Source organism: Ictalurus punctatus, chromosome 2 (genome assembly GCF_001660625.3).
Source record: "Ictalurus punctatus breed USDA103 chromosome 2, Coco_2.0, whole genome shotgun sequence".
Classification (NCBI taxonomy): domain Eukaryota; kingdom Metazoa; phylum Chordata; class Actinopteri; order Siluriformes; family Ictaluridae; genus Ictalurus; species Ictalurus punctatus.
The window spans coordinates 32,363,459-32,385,782 of NC_030417.2; the positions used below are offsets into that span (position 1 = coordinate 32,363,459).

The following is a 22,324-nucleotide window of genomic DNA, read 5'->3' on the forward strand; positions in this document are numbered from 1 at the left end:
AAAGATAAAGAGGGTAAATGTCTGTTTTTTCCTCTATGCGTTGAATTAGACGTCAGGTTTCACAGAAAGCATTAATGATGCAAAATCTTAATAGCTCAGGACCTAAATAACAATTCTCTTAATTATCCCATAGGTTTATTGAGCTGACCCTGGCAATTGATAAGTAACATGACGTTGGCAACTTTGGGGGGGGTTGATTACATTAAATTTAGAATGTTAAAGTGAAATATGTTATATGACTTGTTTTTACAGGGAATCTATTATATACAGGGTTTTATTTTCAGATTTTCATGAATGATTTGATTTGAAATCAGCAGTGAAGTGTAATTAAATTCTTTGATGCATTAAAATGTAGACTCGTTAGCATTTAATCTTCTAGCAGATGTAGCATTGGGGGCCACATGGTGAATAAGCTGCCCAAAATGATAAGGATAAACTGGGGGAAATGTATTTTTTCATGGGGAAAAAGTTTCATCTGAGTAAAAACGTGAAACAGATTTTTATCACTAATTACCTTCATGGTTAATTCTCATTATGTGGACTCATTTCAGGTGTGGATTTTGAAGCAATTATATTCTGAGTGAAGGACATACAGGCTAGAAAATGTAAAAAGTTTCTTTGCTATTTCAGATTAGAAATAGTTCAGATGCTCAGGGTGCTGAAAAGCTGAGCATGAGGTTACTGTGGTTCTGTTGTGTGACTGAACTACCTCAAGCTTGTAGTTAAGACTAAAGCATGACTAATCTGTCCTGGGCCTTGGATCCGCTGTGTTGGCTTCACAAAGAGGCCACATCGTGGGAAGAACCCAGACTGGTTTTTATTGCCCTCTGAAATAGCCAACAGCATATGGATTTGAGATTAATAACTCTTTCCCATGTAAGGTTGCCAATTCAGTTCACACAGTAAAACTGCTAAAAATAAATAAATGTAATATTGTCCTGAGTCAAAACTGCTGAGTGCAACTAAAGTCACTTAACAGGATATAATGTGATATGAGTGCTTGTGTTTCCCCCTTGAATTATTATTCATACTGGATGAATAATCCATCAGAATGAATAAGTCAAACTGAGGTCCTTTACCCTGAAGGGGCTTTATTCACGGCCATGCACAAGTGATAGGTGAAAGAACAAAAAGAACAATGAAAGTAAAAAAAAAAAAAAAAAGCGACACAAAAAACAATGAAGTTACTTACAGTATCTGGTACGTGTACTCTTCTGTTCTTCTTAAACCCCTACCAAAATCAGCTGGGGACAGGCCTACAACTGATTAAAATTTAGATTTATTGTTTACAGAAAAAAAAAATGAGTAAAGGGCTCCAGCAACAAAGCAAGAATTCACAGAGGTAGGGGTAAAGTAATGTGCAAAAAAAACAGTGTACATTTTTTCATCTTCAGTAAGTGCTTTATCCTGGTCATGGTTGCAGTGGATCCAGAGCCTATCCCTGGAGCACCGGACATGACGTCACCCTGGATGACCCCATGAACACATTCACACCTAGTGGCAATTTACTATAGCTTGTCCATTTACATGCATGTATTTGGACAGGAATGAAACCAGAAAACGTGGACGAAACCCATACGGACACGAGCAGAACATGTGAAACACCTCATGGACAATAAAATGTGCTCAGGATTGAACCAGGGAAGCTGGAGCTGTTCTGGTATACAGTAGTGAGTATGGTCTTTGAAGATAACACTAATTAAATATATGCATACTAGTATATGTAAACATGCATGCAAACAGAAAGGGTGCAAAACTGAAATACAGAGGAACCATCACAATGAATGAACCATTCTGGTTCTGTAGTGCCATCTAATGCCCTAAGTTTGAAATGAACACCTTCACATACATGCTGTTGGATATGAGACAACTGCTAAATTGCTTATTGACCCAGAGCCCTTTCTATCAGACAGTCAGACTAGCCCTCAATCTCACGACACACTGCTATACCTTTAGATCTCATTGTCTTCTTTTTTCCCCAACACATTGGTAGTAGAGTGAGAACCTCAGAAATGAAGCATGTGTCAAAAAGCACGTGTTCTTCCTATTCTGCAAGGTGGCAAAAAGTGAGGAGAAAGGGATTTTTTTTAATGAGAGGGTTAGTGTCACACTATGTTTCCCAATGTGCCAGTGAAAAGTAGCTTTCCAGATCAGTTGCTGCACTGCTTCTTCTCACATATAGGAAGCTTCAATAAAATATATCCTCAGGAATTTCAAAGACATGTTTGGTGTCCGTTCTGGTACACTGTAAACTGAAGGAAGACAATAAATGAATGAAGGACCATTAACATTCAAGAAATCAGGACAAGGAGGCATCTCTTTTCACCCATCATTTGTGTCAATTTAGAATTCTCTCCGCTGTACAAGCATTCATGTGCTCTACATTCTTAGGAAAAATAAGTTAAAAGTATTAAATTCAATGTTATTTGTATAGCACTATTTACATACATAGAGTACAGTAGATTTAGATTCTTATTGAGGAAGCCAGAGGTGACTGTGGCTAGGAAAATCTCCCTGAGATGACATGAGGAAAAAAACTTGAGAGGAACTAGACTCAAAAGGGAACTCATCCTCTTCTAGGTGGCACCAGTTAGAGGGATTATAAAATAGTAGAAATCTTAGGGCACTGGAACACCTATTATTTCATTTACCAAATCCAATTCATAACAAATTTGATTCTGTTGGTTAATTTGGTGTTTGGTTTCAAGTTTCACATATTAAAACAAACCTAAATGCAGAGAAAAGCACTGGCTAAGGGCTTGTTCAGGTTGTCCCTTTGGGAGAAAATTCTACTAAAGGCTCCTGAGTGAAGCAGCAAATAAATCGTTCCCTTCATAATCAGGAATAGACTGCAAGTTCGAATCCTGATGATACCACAGCAAAAATTGGCCATGATTTCTGGATGGGAGGGCTTGCATACTCTGTCTCCCTGTCAGTCACAGCGACACTGGCCAATCATGGGCATCTGTGAGCTCATGTATGATTTTGAGAACAGCAGATTTAGAAAATCTGATTTACTAAAGGACAAGGGAGAAAAAAGAAAGAACTCCACTGCTGCCATCTAGTGACACTCTAGTGACAACCAACAAGTTGCTTTCCTAAAGATGCTGAAGTGAGTAATCTATGATGGAAATGTCCAAACAATGCAATAAAATTCAAAACACTGGCATGAGGCAGGAATACACAATGGTTGGGACACCAGTCTATAGCAGGGCACGATGCACACACATTTTCACACTCATTTAGACCTAGGGACAATTTATCTTAGCCACTCTAACGACTAGTATGTTTTTAGGAGGTGGGTGGAAACCAGAAAAACCCACATGGACATGGAAGGGACATGAACACAAACTCTGCACAGACAGTAACCTGATCTAAGGATAAAAAAAAGTGCAATCACTTGTCCCTGTGCAGTCTTCTCTTCAATGTCATTTCATCAAAGTGTTTATCATAGTGATCCAATGACCTCATTTAACAGTTTAACTTTCTGTACAGACAGGATAATTGATTGAATTTACTGATCCAAGCCCTGAAGTACCATCCATAAGAAATAAAATATGATAAATATGATATAATCTTAATTTCTATATGGTCTGTTTATGGAGTCAATGAACTATATTATCTCGTGCATAATTTGTTATAAACATGGTAATTGTATAACCATGGTCTGTATGAAAAACTGAGAATGTGACAGCTGGAAACTCTCCAATAGTGCCAAACGTTTTGACACATCCTCCAGGATATTTCCCCACATGGATAAATGGTGTGGCTTAACAGGATTCAAACAGACAAGCTTTGCTGTTGAGATACAAGTTATCTGGCTCTGCAAGAGGACAGAGGTGTTATGATCGAAAGAAAAAACAAAACCTGTCATTGTTCATCGATTAGAGGTGAAGTGTTGTCGGCTTGAGGATGGATGACTGGCTGTCTTGAGAGCTGAGACGTGATCAGTGAACAGAGTAGAAAGTAGGACTTTTCTTTCCTGACAGACTCTGAACATAAATCTTAACCCTGTCATTTGTCATTTTGTTGTGCATTAAATCTGAACAATTAACACTGTTATACAGGATGTCAGTGCAGCTCTTTGATCAAATGCCTTAAGGCTTAATGTGTTTGAAAATGTCTTATAAAGCACATCAGGTAATAACTGCCTCTATATAATCATTTACAAAAGAAAATCTTGAGGTACATTACATTCGTAACTACTATGTATAAAGGAATATTTGTAATGAAAAGAATGTGATCCGTGATGAAATTTGCAGTTGTCTTACAACTACAATTCGTAGAATTCAAGACGTATTTTAAGTCCCACATTTACTTCAGTCATTCATATTTTAATTACATAGGCCTGTGTGTCATATTAGTCAAACAGGTTTAGAGTGTTATTCCACAGCAGAAACACACATTCCACAAGTTCCACAAAAACAGTCTAAACTAAAATATCATGGGCAATGTGCCACCCCACCACCAGAGGACACCCTCCCCTGAATTTTAGGCACCTGGACTCACATACACATTGCAGTTGTGTAGAGTTTGCATGTAAACATGATTGACCTTTGCCTTGTTTACCCTGGTTTTGCTGTTTGGACCTGCCCTTGCCTTGTTGTACCTTGCTTAACTGTGTACATTTAATACATTTATGGCATTTGGAAGACGCCCTTGTCCAGAGTGACTTACATTTATCTCATTTATACATGTGTACATGTGTTATGGCCTTGCACAAGGGCCCAGCAATGGCAGATTGGTGGTGCTGGGATTTGAATTCATAACCATCTGATCAGTAGGCTATTGTCTTAACCACTGAGCTACCACATCCCTACCGTGCTTGACTGTGCCTTTACCAACCCTTTGGGTTTGTGGGCTGGATTGTGTTTGTGGGAAATTAGTGAAGAAAATCCGAAAAAGTGTCCAAGACTCGAGTTGTACGTCCTTCATTATATGGGCAAATCATTCCTAAAAGAGCACCACACCAGCCAACCATGAAATGAACATTTTCAAGGCTCTGTCCAGAGCATAAACCCTAGCTTGCTGCAAATGAATGTTGTGCTTTACAACTCTTAAAATTCAGCCAATTTCACCAGTATGATTTTGCTTGTTCAGGTGACTGATATCGATGTGTTGGGGGGGACACAGGTTTTTATCTTTACTGTTTATCTTTACTATTTAACTTATAAATTAATTAATATTTTTCGGAATAAAATGTAGTTTCCATTTTTACAGTGTAGACCACTGTCTAAAAACACAAGTATGTGGCTTTTTATGTTTGGTTTTCTTTTATATTGAATGTACTGTGATGTGATGTACCATAAATGCAAGAGACGAGGATTGAAGAGACACCTAATTAGAATCTACTATATTGCCAGTATATTGCTGCATGAATAGTCCTAATTGTAATTATCACATTAATCCCACCAAGACGTAATTACCAACACTGTGGTTCAATTTTGGCCCAATCTTCTTGGCAAGCCATCTTCAGTTCCCCAAGGAAAAGAGGGTCCCTATGATGGACTCACAATTTCTAAATCCTACAGATTTTCAATGTGATCCATGTTAGGAGATTGGCATGGCCATGCAAGGCCTTTTTGAGTTATTTTGGCTGTAGGTCTGAGGTTGTTGTCTTGTTGAAATGTCTTTCTTCTCCTCAGATTCAGTTTCTTGCCTGATGAGATTTAATTAGCCTCCAATTATTCCGGGTACATCATTCCATTAATGTTTCATTATAAACCTCACTACTATTTGCAGAGAAGGAGGCCCATATCATGATGCTTCCATGATTGTACTTCACTGTCAGTATGGCATACTTGTGATTATACGCACAAACCTTCATTCTCCAAACACAATCAGCTGAATTATTGCCAAAGAATTATATTTCTCTTTCATCAGACCAGAGTATATTGTTTGATTTGTCTAAATGTTTTTTGATGTGCTTATTTTTTTAGCATTTTTGTGTGTGTGGTGTAGGAACAGAGATGATTGGAGCACAGTTCATTGCTATTGCTCTCTGTGTAACTGTTGTTCTTGCTGCTTCCAGGTCTTCCTGAAACTCTCTTTTCAAAAGTGATATTTGACTTACCTCTTACCTGACTCGTTATTAGTTTGTCCACCTGGTTGTGGTTCCATGAATTTTCCACCTGCATGATATTAAACCAGTTGTACAGACAGAGATGCTTAAGGTCGTTTCTATTGCTCTGAAGCATTTCCATTTCCATTAGTTTAATAAAGTTGTCCCTGAGAATTTCTCCACTATAACTGTGAAAATGAGTGGTAACTTACCCTTCCTCCAAAAAACAACCAAAAAAAATCAGATATTTATAATACTTCGTTATTTTCTTTATTTGATTTTATTTTATTTGTTTATTTGTTTGTGTTTAGATTTGTTTAGATTTAGATTTACAGTACATCCGGAAAGTATTCACAGTGCTTCTCTTTTTCCACATTTTGTTATGTTACAGCCTTATTCCAAAATGGATTAAATTCATTATTTTCCTCAAAATTTTACAAATGATACCACATAATGACAACGTGAAAAGTTTGTTTGAAATCTTTGCAAATTTATTAAAAATAAAAAACAAAAAAGCACATGTACATACATATTCGCATATCTGTTTTCATATTGTGCTTTTTTGTTTTTTATTTTTAAGAAATTTGCAAAGATTTCAAAAAAATTCTTTCATGTTGTCATTATGGGGTATTGTTTCTAGAATTTTGAGGAAAATAATGAATTTAATCCATTTTGGAATAAGGCTGTAACATAAAATGTGGAAAAAAATGAGGCGCTGTGAATACTTTCCGGATGCACTGTATGTTTGTGTGCGGGGACCATCAGGCTCCTCCTATGGGATAGACTAGTTCAGGCTGTGAGAAGGACCCATCCAGTGTGATCCCCAGCCAAAACAGAGGATTGCAGTGCCACGCAAACACCATATCCACCACCTCCACGGCTGGCATTTTATCTAAAAGTCACAAATTATTATTATTGTCACATGTACTGTATAAACTTACATTACAGTGAAATGTTTTTCTTCACAAGACACACATTTCCTCAGACTGTGCAACAACCAGACATGAATTTGACAATCCTCTTTTAAACATACACAATATGGTTATGAGTACCTGACCATCACCAAATTAACAGACAGTTGGTCCTCTTAGGCTCGGCCCCTTGGCTATATAGTATATAGTCACCAGTATTACAAGAAGTGTAAGTCCTGAATTCTGTCCATACCTTTTTCCCTTTACCTGTACTCTCAGCCCCAAACACTTTCTGTGTTTAAGCAGTTTAACACTTACTCTCAGGCTAGTTTTTCTTTTCTATGGTTAGCATAACTAAGTGCTAAAAATCAGATCCTTTGTATGTCCTGTTGGCCCTTGACACTGACCTTGAATTTTCTGGGGATCTGGCTGGTCAGGTTGATCCTGATGAACATGGTCTGTGATGCTCTCCTGGGATGGATGCTCACCTGACACGTAGACATTATTGCTTTAGAACAAATAGTCACCATTAGCAGACATTAAGAAACATGGCATTCTGTGCATGTACAATACTGTGTAAACATTTTAGGCACATGCAAAGAAATACTGTAGAGCAAAGATGCTTTCAAAATAATGAAATGAAATGTTTCTATATGAAAAATACCAGTCACACTTGCTTCTTATTATTGCAGCAAAACCCAGGAGCCTTCATTGTGTTTTTTGTCTGAAAAGTGTCTCTTACATAATATGTCTCTTTCTTTAATGACATACAAACATTTTTCTGTGACATTTAATTTTGTCATAGAAAACTAATGTTTTTTTTTTTTTTTAATGTACTGACTTGATAATGTAGAAGTCATAAAATAAAAAATCTATAACAAAGTTTGTACAAAAAATAATAGGGTACCTAAAAGTTTTGCACAGAACTGTATGTGTGTGTGGTTTGAAAATTTCTGCAGTCCCACTTAACAACAGCAAAAATATAAAAGTTATAAAGTGTGTATGAGTATGTGATATTTGTTGGTTTGGATTGGCACTCCATATGGGATTATCTTGCCTGGAATAGGATCTGACAGCTAATATATTAGTTTCAATAAAACTTCAGGATTGTGTTTGTCTGAACACTAGCATGATGGGTTACGCAACGTGTAAGGGCTTTGTATGGAGGAAAAACCTTCCCATTGTTACTTTCAATTGGTACTGATAAAGAACACACACCTTTCACTCGAGGACTCAGAATGCGCTTCTGAAATGACGTCTGAATCAAAACAATACTGAAACTCCTCAGGCTTAAATATTGCTTCCATATGCCAACAGGACATGGTCATAATGTCTGCAGAGCAATCAGCTGGAGTCTGACTGCATGCACCAAACCATGTGGCCTAAAAGAGTTGAAAATGAATTCATTGTAAATTCAATACAATTATTCAATGACATTACAGGGGCCCTGAACCGCCAGTGGTGAAAAAAGTGCTATGGTCATCTATATTATTAGCTACTATTCAATAAATTAGTGTCATTGGTATATTATGGGATGTTGCTGTTAAAGTTAAAGCAATATAAAGTAATGAGATAATTAGTACAAATAACATAAACTAGATTTTGAGTTATTAAATCAAAATAATAAGATATTAAGGTGAAATAACCTGATATCTAGTTGAACAATGAGGTAATTTCAATTACTACATAATATCTTATTGTTTAGTTATATCTACATAATGTATATTCAATAATAATATATAATAATACATAAGATATTAGGTCAAAACTGGCAATATATTACATAAAAGTAACAACATATAATATTTTGAAATCACAAGATATTTATGTAATGATGAGTTATTAAGTCAAAATCATGAGATTCATTCATTTGTCTTGGTCAGGGTCACAATGGGGTCAATCCCAGGAACACTGGGCACTGGATGGGATGCCAGCCCATCACAGGGCACAATGCACATACACACACACAATTTAGGAAACCTATATGAACACAGGGCGAACATGCAAAACTCCAACAGTACATGCTGGAGCTGTGAGGCAGTAATGATACCGTGGGATCTGGGCTCCAGTAATGATATACAGCTAGTTTTCAGTTATTATTTATAGAGATATTGAAAGGAAGTTGGTGGATCGCATGTGGATATTCATGTTTCTGCTTGTATACCTGACTCTGCTTGATCTGTTTGTGGTCCAACAGGTTTCCCTGTTTCTCACACAGCTGCAGAGCGGCCATGAGGAGGTCCTCTGCTAGCATCTTCTTGCCAAGCAGCTGGTACAGGAAAGCATTTAGGTGCAGCACACGAGGGGCGAAGATGTGGCCTCCACGAAAGCGCTGTCTGAAGTCTGAAAAGAGCTACAGGAGAAAATGTTTACTTGGCTATAACATACAATATTCATTCTCTTTACAGGTACACATTAAATAAGAAAATACAGTATATGAACTGTCTTGGCAATTTGACTCTGACTCTGTTTTAAAATCTGAATTATAGCGTTAAAAACCTTCAGTGTTCTTTTGTAGGTGTTCTGGCCGGGTGTAGCCAGCTCTTTCTTGGCCAACAGAACGCTGCACTCTAGGAACACAGTCACACCGCTGATGGAGTGGATGGATGCAGGAAGCTGACTGTACAGTCCAAACACCTTATCGTAGAAGACTGCAAAGTTCTCCCACTCGTTCAGCCGTGCATACCTGAAAACACACATTTACTGGATCGGTACTTTGGTCTTAAGCAAATTCTGAATCTTATGCGTGTGTCACTGAGTGTAAGTTCTCACCACAGAGCGAGTGAAGAGTACAGCTGCATCATCAGACTCTTATCGGTTACCAGGTTCGCATCTGGCTGACACTCTTTCACAAAGTCCAAACACTCATCAAATGGTTTCAGTGAAAAGCCTGAATCAAACAAGGACAAACTTGGTTACATCAGAGCATTTTTCAAATTATCATTATTATTAATATTATTATTCCATGTCAGTTCTCTGATTATCCTTAAGCAGAAGGATAAATAATCCTTATCCTTAAGAATTAATGGGTAGATTGTTTTTTCTCATTCATGGATCTGAAATACATATTTAAACTACAAAATGGTATTTTTAAAAATGCATATTTGATGGTTGTAGAAGAATTCGGTATGTTTCTGAAGTATACATAGTGTTAGCTATCATCTTCCAGAACCCTAACATTACCTTGACCTCATTATCCTATTACAAAATTTCTATTTATGTATTTTCAGATTACAGTGCTTTATTTCTTACATTATTTTGTAACTTATTTTGTAGCATATCAAAATCCATTGGCTGTATTTTTGCTCAACTCTGATCATGTTCTGATCACGTAATAATCACAGATCATTGTATGACTGACAAAGTACATACCAGCATACAGTAGAAGGTTCAAGCAGGCAGCATAAAACCAGCCCTCAGCTATGCTGCTGGACATTTCATTGCTGATTCTCTCCAATTTACAGATCAGCTGCATACTCTCCTTGTATCTGAACATATTAACATCCATACACACGATTACAAGTCTGTATTGCTAACTGTTTTTTTCCCGAAACTGACACCACAGTAACCTTCACCTACCTGCCAGTGAAGAGCAGAGCCTGATGTAACACGCCAATGGCCCTCACGTCAAAACCAAGTCCACCCAACTTCTGAGCTCGAATAGCTGTCACACACATACAGACACAAACTCAGTCTTGTTCTCTCATAGGTAAATTAAGAAACACTGACTCTTTAAGAAGGACATGCTCTACTTACTGAAATCGTTGGACTGCTTCAGGTTTCCTGTGCGCAGCTGAACCATGGCAAGGGTGCGAGTCACATGGCCGATCAGCCTCCTGCTCTCAGTGCAGTCAGACAGTCTGGCGCACATCCTGCACAGCCAGGCTTCAAGACTCCTGCACACCCTATCCTCGCTCACAAACTGACTGTACTGGAGATAGTCAGTGGTGGAGAAGAGCATCTGTAGGTACACAATACACAATCATACAACTTGTTGCTCTCGTCTATATCGTCAATGTCAGAATTTAGTCCTGAGTTAAATTGCAGGAAGAGGGCTAGAAAAAGGTTAAACTCAATCTTGAATTCTGAGGAATATAGGAAAATAGTCAACAACAATGAAATGGCCGGACATAAATTACAAAAAAATATTCACAGATTTCTGTTTTACTGTTTGTGTGATTTATGAACATTAAGAATAATGAACAATACTAATGGGAAAATGTCTTCAACAGTAAAAACTAGAGATGCACCGATGTATTGACCAATAAAGGCAATTTTGCCCACTAATGGCTATCGGCTGAGAGTTTAAAAACATCCGCTAAAAATTTTACACCGGAAGTGAGCAGCAGTGAAGCGGGAGTTTCGGCGTCGAGTCTAATTTATTTTCCCCATGCTACTCCCACGCTGTTCACGCTGGATTAAAGGGCCAGTACACCATTGAAAGCTTTAAATAACGATGGGTTGACAAAAACGTAGTATATATTGCACAAAAAAATATATTTATAGTACAGTATGTTTCATATCCAGTTAATGTTAATGAGTTAATATCAGCAAAAAAAAAAGTTGATATTAGGCCTATATATTACCAGTTTGTTGTTCAGTGATGAAGAAGAAATGCTTTTGTTTGTGGTGAGTGAATGTGAGGCTAACAGGAGGTTTTTTAGAATTCAGTCAATTAATGCTCTTAATATGAATTAATAACATTCAATAAGTTAAGAAGTCTTACTTTAATCTTCAGAATTTAGTTCATGTTAATTAGAGTAATGTGTGTTCTGTTTATGAGACCAGTTACTGTGAAACAACTTGTTGAAATGGAGAGAACAAAGTTTTTTTTTGCACTTCTTTAAGAAATGTGGAATTAATTATTATTCATTTAAAAGAAGGTATAAAAGGCAGAACTATCTGTATCGGTTATCAGCATCGGCCGATATCACTCCGAATAATCGGTTATCGGTATCGGCTGAGAAATTTAGTATCGGTGCATCTCTGTAAAAACAGTATAAAATACTGTAAAAACAGTATAAAATCTGTCCATATCTTATTTGTATGACTGAACTTTATTGATATAAATAAGTAGTTATTTTTTGCCTAATACTGAATCGCTGTTTGAATACAAAGGGTGGTCTCTGACTTTTGCACAGGACTGTACATCAGCTAAATGCAGAATACATCACTGTTCAAATATTACAGCATCTCTCTGATATGGATTAGTGTGCAGATCACATCATTAGTTATTGCTATGATGGCGTGACCTGTAACGAGTGGAATGAAAAGGGGAAATGAAGCTTGGTAGAGAAATTCCTTACATCCACTGTAACAATCAGCTACATCTCACAGTGGTGCATGCAATGATAGCAGACCCTAAATCATGGGGATTCAAATAAAACTTGTGAAGATTTTCACAGCTAACCTCAAATATATCGGTGCTCCGAGTGGCCAAGTTGCCCTGCATAGAGATGGCCAGTGAGGCACTCTTGGACTGGCCTCGGATGTAGCTGATTTGCCACAGGAAGGACAGACAAGAGATCTGCTCATGCAGAATTTCTAGCTTCCTCTTCCTTTACAAACACAACACACACATACCACATGATATTTTTCAAAATCAATTTTTAAAAAAAGCATTCTGATATGTTTTTTTCTTGATCAAAGAGAATATAAAGAATTGGCATATGGACTCATACTCTGGGGTCTCGAAATTTCTGCACAGATAGCAGTATTCCTTGATCTTCTCACAAATTAAATTTATGGAACCTGCAACACCATTGCTGAGGAGGCTGCAGTTAAGAAGCTTCGAGGCTTTCTCAAAATTCTCCTCTGCCTCCAAAATGTTGCCTGCATTAAACAGAATCTGGGAGATAAAATAACAAGCTGTTTGTGTTGGCAAAAGATCAGTTGTTATATTTACTCAACTTTGGATTTGAAACCTGATTTCTCTTGCTTTTCTCCTGCATTTACATACCTCTCCTGTGAGCCGATGCATAACGGCTTGGTCAAATTTACAGATTTTTAGAGATTCAGGATCCATAGACTCAAATGTAGGATTCCCATCGTTTAGGTTTTCCAAAATTCTTTTAGCCTCCATCAAATAGTGCATTGCCTGCAACAAGACAGAGTTCCACACAGTCATGTGGAATGATCACAACAAGCTCAGGTCAACATCTTAAAGGTCAAATCAAAATAAACACACACCTTGAGGTCATCAGAAAGACTTGCACACACAGTCGCACTCTCCACCAGATAGAAAAACGCCCTGGACATGTTTCCCACACCGTTCCAGTGTCTCACTATAGGGATGAGCACTGTCTCCAATAGCTGAGCGCACTTGCAGCCTGCAATTGTCCTGGTCTGCTCTTCCTTCGCTATCAAGTCCACCTTGGCCAGGAGGTTCTCTCTATCGTTACTGCATATATATATACACAGACCATGTTACTCCCTGAATATGGTGCAGTTACATGACAGAAAAGCTTCTATCAGGATCTGTATATAAGCCTAACAATCATAATTGCATCTCGATTGTATGAACGTTATTATTGTAACCTTACCCATTTCCTGCATTCAGGTGCAGGACATTTTTCTGCAGGGTGTCTGCACAAAAAATTGAAAACAATGAATAAATTAAAAGGATAAGACACATTTATGTATTCACATGCATAAGCAGAAGGGTTTACTTGTTTGGAAACGGACCTGAGTGATTAACTGAGCTGCTGATCAATTCAGCTGATATTACAGTTCCAAAAAATGTTCACAATTGTTGAAAATCAAAGTTATGAGGTGTGTTTAGATGTTCTAAAGGAAAATCCATCCATCCATCCATTTTCTGTACTGCTTATCCTACACAGGGTTGTGGGGAGCCTGAGGCCGGATTCACAAAAAATTCTTAAGAATAAAATTCTTCTTAACTGCCTTTTTTCTTCTTATTTTCAAACTTAAGAAAAAAGTTAAGAATATTTTGTGTTCACAAAAATTCTTCTTAAGAATGTCCTTTTTTTTCTTCTTAATATAGTTCCTAAGACAAAACTTAAGAAAAATTCAAATTATTAAAAAGAATGCTCATAAAATTAATGGTAAATAAGATCTTAACAACTTTCTTAAGAAGATTTTCGTGAATCTGGCCCCTGGAGCCTATCCCAGGGGACTTGGGGCATGAGGCGGTGGACACTCTGGATGGGGTGCCAACCCACTGCAGGGCACAATCGTGCACACACTCAAACACTAAAGGCAATGTAGAGATGCCAACACATGGGGGAGGAAACCCCCAAAACATGGGGAGAACAGGCAAACAGGGCAGAGGCCCTCCACACACACAGGGCAGAGGCAGGAACTGAACCCCCAGCCCTGGAGGTGTGGGGCAAACATGTTACCCACTAAGACACTGTGCCTCCTGTTCTAAGGGAAAATCACATTCTTAATTGTGATGCTCTTTTGAACTACTTCTTATCCATTATTAGGTTATTAGGACACTATATAGGTTACAGGCCACACATATTTCACTGATGACATGCAGATGATAAGACTGCATTTCATTACCAAAGGAAAACTCATTTTACAAAATAATGGTTTTACCATATCCTTTTACCTGAAATTGTTTTGCCCCCTAGTGGAATAACAGATACTGGCTCTTGCTTTATCTTTCAATTCTACTGCGGTGAATAAGATGATTTTACTTTAAAACATGGGTTTGAAATTCATTTGGTGGGCCAGATTCAAACCTTTACTGGGTTGGTCCTGGGTTGGGCTGTGTATTTCACACCACCTGGGTTGGGCTGTGTATTTCACACCACCATTCTATATTATAAGAGTTTGTGAAGTGGACAATCATTTATTTTAAACTTATACTTATGTCTGTTTAATTTCTGATTATATACAATTGTACTGGCCAATATTATGTATATTATAATAATATATTATTAGAATTTTGAAATCAGTATTGTGATACAATGTTAATAAGGGTCAGGCCCTAGTCTGGAGGTCTGTGAGACTTGATTCTCTGACCTTTCCCCTGTAAGATCTGGTTAGTGCGCAATAACTCACTTTTAGTGTCGGTGGCACATTTATCGCAGCGGTAGGCCTCTTTCTCCAGGTAGCTGGCACAAATTCTGTGTAGCTGTCGCTTCTGCTCCTTCAACAACTGCTGATAGGTCATATCCATTACTATAGTTTTGCAGAAACACATCAGCTGGCATTTCCACACACCAGCTACTGAGGTCAGTCCATCTGAGAGAGAGAGAAAGAGAGAGAGAGGGAGAGAGAGAGAGAGAGAGAGAGTTTAGTCTTGGACAATTCATTGTCACACTATTACAAACAAGTTATATTTAAGGCTGTCAAACAAATAACATAATTAAATGCAATTTATTTTTGTTTTAATCAGGATTAACCAATTATTTTTGCTCAAAAGTGACCCATCCTTTGGATAGTTTAAAAGCTCATACTAGCAACATTTATGAATGTGGTTTTTATTTTTACATGTAATATGTATGTGTGGGACCCCATACAGGGTGTTCATCACCTTGTGCCCCATGCCTCCTAGGATAGGTTCCAGGTTCCCTGTGACCCAGTAAGCATAAGCAGTACAGAAAATGGATGGATGGAGGATGGATGGATGTGTGGGTGAGAAAATACACTTATGACCGCTGACCTGTAGCATTGCTCTCGCAGTAACAGATGAGCTTTGTCTCTTCAGTTTTGGCTGGTGACACGTTTGTCGGCTTGGAGGCACACTTGAAGACATCCGACTTGAAGAGTGTCATTAGGATGTCGTTGTGTTTCTCTTTTAATGGCTGGGGCAGGATGTTGAGCAGCATCTCAGTGGTGAAGGTGTGGCCAAGGAAGGCAGCATGCTTTACTGTCATCCCCTCAGCTGCCCCCAATACATTCAGCTCAGTTAGAGTGCGATGCATGTCTGCATGGATACACACACACACACACACACACACACACACACACACACACACACACACACACACACACACTACATTTACATATAACATTCCACACTATATATTACATGCATTACATGTAACATTACATGTTATGTTTATTCTCTGCAAAATACAGGAATGAGTGTGTCAGGATGCTAGTGTCACTCAGACGACAACAATGTATATTATATGCATTACAGAAGTAATCAGTGTCTGTAGGGATGGTTAACTTTATCAACCCATGGCCAATGCAGTCTCCAAAAAGAGTTTTTTTCATACCCTCTGCAAATCAGTTATGACTGGCATCCTGTGCACTGTGTATTAATGTTTTTTTCTGAGGGAACTGTGAAAGAGGACTGCATTTGTACATTTGATGAGTTGCTCAGGCACTGAATTCATGTAGTTTGCCATACAATAAGAAAATGGTGCTGCCTTGATGGTACTATGTGTATTTGCCCAAGTTGCCTATGCACAATATGTGACTTCTAATTAATAAGTAACTCCATTTAGATATTTTCTGTTTCTGTAACAAGACACGGCTGTCCAGCCTCTTGTTTTTAATTGGTCATTTCTGGCAAAAAAAATTTTTGCATTCCTTTATCTTTCAAATGAAGATTCATATATCATATTCAAATAAACTGCCTTTTTTAAAATTTGTTTCATGTCTGAATGTTCTTGGCTTCTTATCACCTATATGAGTAGCCTTGATGTTTCAGTTAAAGTCAGTTGGTCTGTGTTCATTAAAATGGAAAGCAGCCTTTAAGTGCTTATACTAAACCCTTTTACCAATGACAGATACTGGTGCTGGTTTCAGAACTGATGGCTTTCTACTACAAAGGCATTGACTTTGGGCCACCAGTTTTCCACGGCAAAGACATCGATTCTGGGCCATCATAATCACCTCACTCGGATCACTGGCACAATTTACTTGGTTGCGTCCCAAACCACATTTTTAGTACTAAATATTATGTTGAATTAACACAAATGGTAATAATTACTTAGATTTATATAGCACTTTACATTGTATGGGGGAAATCTCCTCAACCACCACCAGTGTGTAGCATCTAACTGTATGACGTGATGGCAGCCATATTGCGCCAGAACGCCCACCATACACCAGCTGTTGGTGGAGAAGAGAGGAGAGTGATGTAGCCAATTCAGGAATGGAGATTATTAGGAGGCCATGATAGATAAAGCCCAAATGGGGAAATTTCACCCCTACTCTTTTATGATAAGTGTCCAGGCATTTTTAATGACCACAGACAGTCAGTATCTGGGGTTAATTTCTCATCCGAAAGACGGTGCTGTTTTTACAGTATAGTGTCCCCGTCACTATATAGGGGCATTGGGCCCCACACAGACCACATGGTGAGCGCCACCTGTTGGCCTCACTAATACCACTTCCAGCAGCAACCAGTTTTCCCCAGGATGTCTCCCATCCAGGTACTGGCCAGGCTCAACTCTGCTTAGCTTCAAATGGTGTTATGATCTACTTAGCATGAGGCTTGCTGTTTTGTGACTGAATGAAATCAGAGTTATCCCTTAATTAATATAAATTCATATAATTAAGAACATTTAATTTCCCCAGCCCTTAATAAAAACTATAAAACACTGTTAATTACTGCCTCAATTACAATGCGGCGGTACAACTTGAAGAAATGAAATGGACAGTCATAATACTTCACTCACCCCCAACCACATTGTCCTTTTCCATCTCTAATGCCACTGATGCTTCAACATGCCTGTAAAACAGTTAGAGTTCTTCAGTTATGCTGTTAAACAATCCGTTTATGTATCAATTGACACTTGTAAGTTCAAATGATTCCTATCTCTAACATTTACACAAATCTTTCCTATAAAAAAAGAAACTAATGCATTTACCTTTGATGACATCTGGGCGTAAAGTAATAGATCTTCCCTGGGTCACTCACACCCTTCAGATCTTTCTCGATCTCCTCCTTGAAGCAGCAACAAGGCAGACCAGAGTAATTCTTGGTCTCCCAATCACATGATACAATCCCCGGGTAGTATATCATCAACCGGGCAGCCAGATTCACTTTGTTTCCCATTACTGTCAGGGAGAGCAGAGGTAAAGTGATGAAGGCTAAAGTTCAGAGGCTGTTAAAGTATTAGGGTAAGGGAAACACCCCTTACCTGTGTATTCATTCCTCAACTGGTGGCCCACCACACCACAATACACTAAACCTGTAGTTACACCAATTGAGATAGTCCTATAAGACACAAAGAGTTCTTATCACTATGATATCACTACAAATGAAATGAGACAGGACCTTTCAAAAATGCTTTATGTGCACGTGTGTAAAATAATAATGAGGAATTTGCGGTTTAGATTAAAGACTCTGTGCTATGACTTACTTTAGATGCTTCATCGTTTTCCGGCAGGTCTTGCTTATACTGTCAGCAGCCTGCAGTGCGAGAGCACTTTCATCCTTTCTTTTATACCCAGGTAAGCCGAATACACAGAGAAATGTACAGCCCTGAAAGTGCATGACAGATTCGGAGAAGATTGTGACTGTGGTATTCTTATATGTTAATAAAATGCATGTGCCTGAGTTTGCTCTGTAGGACAACCTCTACCTTGACTGTTTAACATAAGAATCTCTTCATAACAATACAACTGTAAATGAGTTCTAGCACATTCTACAGTGTTATTGTATATTACTAAATGAAGCAGTTGCTTCCTATTTTCAGTCACCAGGTATCTTAATCACCAACATTCAGTTCTGTTTGCTCAGTGTTTCTACTAAATGTTATCACTGGATGATACATTGGAAAATGTTGGTTCTAACACAGAGGTGTCCAATTTTATTCAAAAAGGTCACTGTGGCTGCAGGTTTTCCATTTTAAGCACTTCTGAGCCACATCTTATAATGATAATGAGTCTTTATTGGTCACATATACAGTGGAGCACAGTGAAATTGTTTTCTTTGAATACCCCAGCCTGTCAGGAAGCTGCGGTCCAAGCGCAGGGTCAGCCATGATACAGTGTCCCTGGTGCAGAGAGGGTTAAGGGCCTTGCTCAAGGACCCAACAGTGGCAGCTTGGCAGTGCTGACACTTGAACCCCTGACCTTCTGATCAGTAACCCAAAGCCTTAACCACTGAGCCACCACTGCCCCACCACTGCCCCCAGCCCCTGAGATTACAACCAAGTAAATTGCATTATAGGTGAAAAACATACTGTATATAGATGTAATATAGGTGAAGGCCTTCGAACTGTACATAGGTGAATGTCTGCTACTGACTCGTGAAGTAAGTAGGGTTTTGCTTAACTAATAATGTATAATAAAAACCTGGAAAACTTACCTTGTCAAAAAAGAATATCTTGTTGATCTGGCCATTGGGACAGAGCTTGTTGCTGATAATGATGGTGGCTTCTTGAACAAAGTCGCACAGCTCCGTCGGAGTATAAGATGAAACATACTCCATATTAATGAACATGATGGTCACAGGTCGTATCTCTGATGATAAATCTGGTGGCTGGTTATCATCAATCTAATGGAGGAAAATAAAGAAAGGAAACATTGGGGTAGGAAACCAGAGTACCCGGCGGAAAACACTGAAGCACAGGGGGAATTGAACCCCAACCCCAACACTGATATATCATTGCCTCAAATTGTACTTACATCTTGCAAGACTGTTTTCATCATATATTTCCTGAGGAATTTCTCTTTCTCCATGTCAGGCATTGATTGGAATGCTGATCTAAGGTAACCTAAAGATATGAAACGTTAAAACAGAGGGCTGTATCAACAATGGAAATGTATGCATTAAAAGCTGTGTGAAAATTAGTACAATGGCCCTTTACTTTTCTCAGGGATTTTCTTGTCCCTGCTCAGCATCTGATGGTACATTTCCACCGAGAACCTGGGCTCTTTCTTGAAACGGAGCATCTGTTTCAACATTTAAAGCATTAGCAGTAAGTTCAACAAGAAGAAAAAAGCTTGTAAAATTGGTGTGGTGAATTCAGGTGGCGTGAATTCAAAAAAGGTTCTGGAAGTCTGACAGATGAGGCTTAAAACCAACCTTGACAGCTTTGTTATTCTCAATGTGTTGAATGACCAGTTTCTCTTGTGTGCAGAGGTTCCACGTTTTAGGTGAGAGAATAATATCCCCAGGATTTGCCAGAGGCTCAGTCAGTCGCACCTCATCCACAGCTGGGCCAATGACGGCAAAAAAACGCCTCGATTTCTCTCCCACTATTATTTTGGAGAGTTTCCCAGTCGATAAGGCTGCCACAGACAAGAAGTGCCTTTAAGTACAGTATGTTTTAGCACATAAAATGCACAGGCAGTAAAGCATGCAGGTAGAAATAAATAAAAAAGCACCTATTTTGACACGTAACTTGCAGTCATATTTCATCTCCTGAATGCCACACTTGCTCTGAATTTTCAAGGCACATTTGACAGCCAGAGATATGACATCACTCGCCTGCATCCCCGCAATCACCCATTGAGCCAAAATCGCATCACCTGGAGGAAAGATCTTGTCAAATCTATGTACTGACATGCATGCAAAAACATTTCTATAAGTTTGCAGGACAAAAATTAAAGGACATTACCTGCATAATTCAGAATGTCGCCACCTTCCTCAAGTATACCTGTGGTGTAGTTCATAGGCATTAATGTTCTGTTCAAAATCTATTAGTACATTAGTCCCAGTTACACAAAGAGACACAAAGACATAACTTACATTCAACCAGTTTGCTGATATAGCAGTTAAGTCCATTAGTCAACTCATCTGCTCCATGCCCTTGCTCATGCATCGCCGTGTACTTTTCTGTTATGATGGAGAATCCTAAAAAAAATAAAATAAATAAATAACAGAATAAAAATGACAAGATTGAGAGAAAGAAGGCACTCACCGCTACACTATGCACCACAAATGAACAAAGAAATTTTGCACACAAACAGTCCAAACCGAATTGTCTAAGAGTTTTCTCTCTAACAGTAGTAACTGGATGGATGTTTGGCATTTATTTGATTTGTCTTGACGAATTTGTTGAATGTCACTATCTCTATTACAAATAAACAAGATACGAAGCGACCGTGCACTGCTCCAACAATAACAGCAGTTCCTGGAATTTTTTTGCCATGTTATATGTAATTATTACCATTATATTACATGATAACGATTTTTTTAATATTACATTATTATTGCTGTTTATTATTATTATTATTATTATTATTATTATTATTATTATTATTATTATTATTATTATACTGCAATAACAAACAAGAGAAAATGTAGGCTGAAAACACCATACCCCCTTCCCCCCTTTATTTTATGGACCAAAAGAAAAGAATATAAATAAATACACACACACACAGATATATATATATATATATATATATATATATATATATATATATATAGATAGATAGATAGATAGATAGATAGATAGATAGACAGATAGATAGATAGATAGATAGATAGATAGATAGATAGATAGATAGATAGATAGATAGATAGATGTTGAAGTGTGCATTAAATCAGTGGTTCCCAAACTCTTACAGGGCAAGACCCCCCAAATGGCATTAACATTTGACCGAGGCCCCCCTTTTGCAAGATATCTTTAAAACACATTAAAAATACAGACTTCTAAATATATATATCCCTCTTTTATTAATAATTACATGTTACATCTTTACATAACATTACATTAGGAATTGATTGTGTGTGTGTGTGTGTGTGTATGTGTGTCTGTGTGTGTGTGTGTGGTTGTCTGAGATTGAGAATTTATTTTTCACACCAAATTGTTGAGGCCCCACAGGCGCCCCCTAGCGGCCCCCACTTTGAAAACCACTGTATTAAATAATAATTATTAATCATCCATCCATTTTCCAAACGCTTATCCTACACAGGGTCGCCTGGAGCCTATCCCAGGGAACTCAGGGCACAAGGTGGGATAAATCCTGGACAGGGTGCCAACCCAGGGCACAACTGCGCACATGTTCACACTACGGAGAATTTGGAAATGGCAATCAGCCTACAACACATGTCGTTGGACTGGGGGAGGAAACAGGAGTATCCGGAGGAAACCCCCATAGCATGGGAAGAACATGCAAACTCCATACACACACACATGGTGGAGGCTGGAAATGAAACCCTAACCCCAGATGTGCAAGGCAAGCACGCTAGCCAATAATTAGAAGAAGAAGAAAAGGAAGGGGAAAAGGAAGAAGAAGAAGAAGAAGAAGAAGAAGAAGAAGAAGAGGTAACTCACCAGATATATCTAAGAAAAGCAGAACCCCATAGTAGGCTTCTGCAGAAGGAACCTTCTCAGATGTAAAATCAGTGTTTAACAGAGCATCAGGGACTTGTGCTGTTAAAAAGTTACAGCACGCTCTAGACAGTTTTAAACCGCTCATCTTAAACGCAAATCGTTATACAGCTCAGTGCATAAAAATTAAG

At 38.3% G+C, this 22,324-nt stretch overlaps 1 protein-coding gene across 3 annotated transcripts; it reads right to left on the reverse strand.

Moving 5' to 3' along the window:
• Positions 1-6,603: 6,603 nt before the first annotated feature.
• LOC108275739 (adenylate cyclase 10) lies at positions 6,604-22,324 on the reverse strand. 3 transcript variants are annotated; one of them, XM_017486676.3, is made up of 28 exons: positions 22,137-22,324; positions 20,603-20,707; positions 20,472-20,510; positions 20,239-20,382; positions 19,937-20,142; positions 19,719-19,803; positions 19,537-19,625; positions 19,217-19,405; positions 18,267-18,388; positions 18,045-18,121; positions 17,772-17,961; positions 17,580-17,632; positions 15,608-15,871; positions 15,004-15,186; positions 13,515-13,557; positions 13,162-13,372; positions 12,932-13,069; positions 12,654-12,820; positions 12,383-12,530; positions 10,729-10,933; positions 10,552-10,636; positions 10,345-10,460; positions 9,745-9,862; positions 9,472-9,658; positions 9,137-9,325; positions 8,191-8,354; positions 7,380-7,480; positions 6,604-6,953 (listed from the first exon to the last, which is right to left on the reverse strand). In XM_017486676.3, exons 1-28 carry the CDS (start codon positions 22,279-22,281, stop codon positions 6,823-6,825), a joined length of 3,894 nt encoding a protein of 1,297 aa, XP_017342165.1. In that variant the 5' UTR covers positions 22,282-22,324; the 3' UTR covers positions 6,604-6,822. The 3 variants fall into 3 exon arrangements, with proteins under 3 accessions (XP_017342165.1, XP_017342181.1, XP_017342174.1); XM_017486692.3 differs by lacking the exon at positions 7,380-7,480 and having other exon boundaries at positions 6,873-6,953; XM_017486685.3 differs by lacking the exon at positions 6,604-6,953 and having other exon boundaries at positions 7,380-7,460.

Excerpts from the sequence above, each read along its gene's own strand:
- LOC108275739 (XM_017486676.3), bottom strand. The coding sequence starts at position 22,281 with ATGAGCGGTTTAAAACTGTCTAGAGCGTGCTGTAACTTTTTAACAGCA. Across the intron at positions 19,804-19,936 it reads AGAATAACAAAGCTGTCAAG|ATGCTCCGTTTCAAGAAAGA; the intron begins GTTGGTTTTAAG and ends ATGTTGAAACAG. Across the intron at positions 9,659-9,744 it reads TACTCTTCACTCGCTCTGTG|GTATGCACGGCTGAACGAGT; the intron begins GTGAGAACTTAC and ends GTGTGTTTTCAG.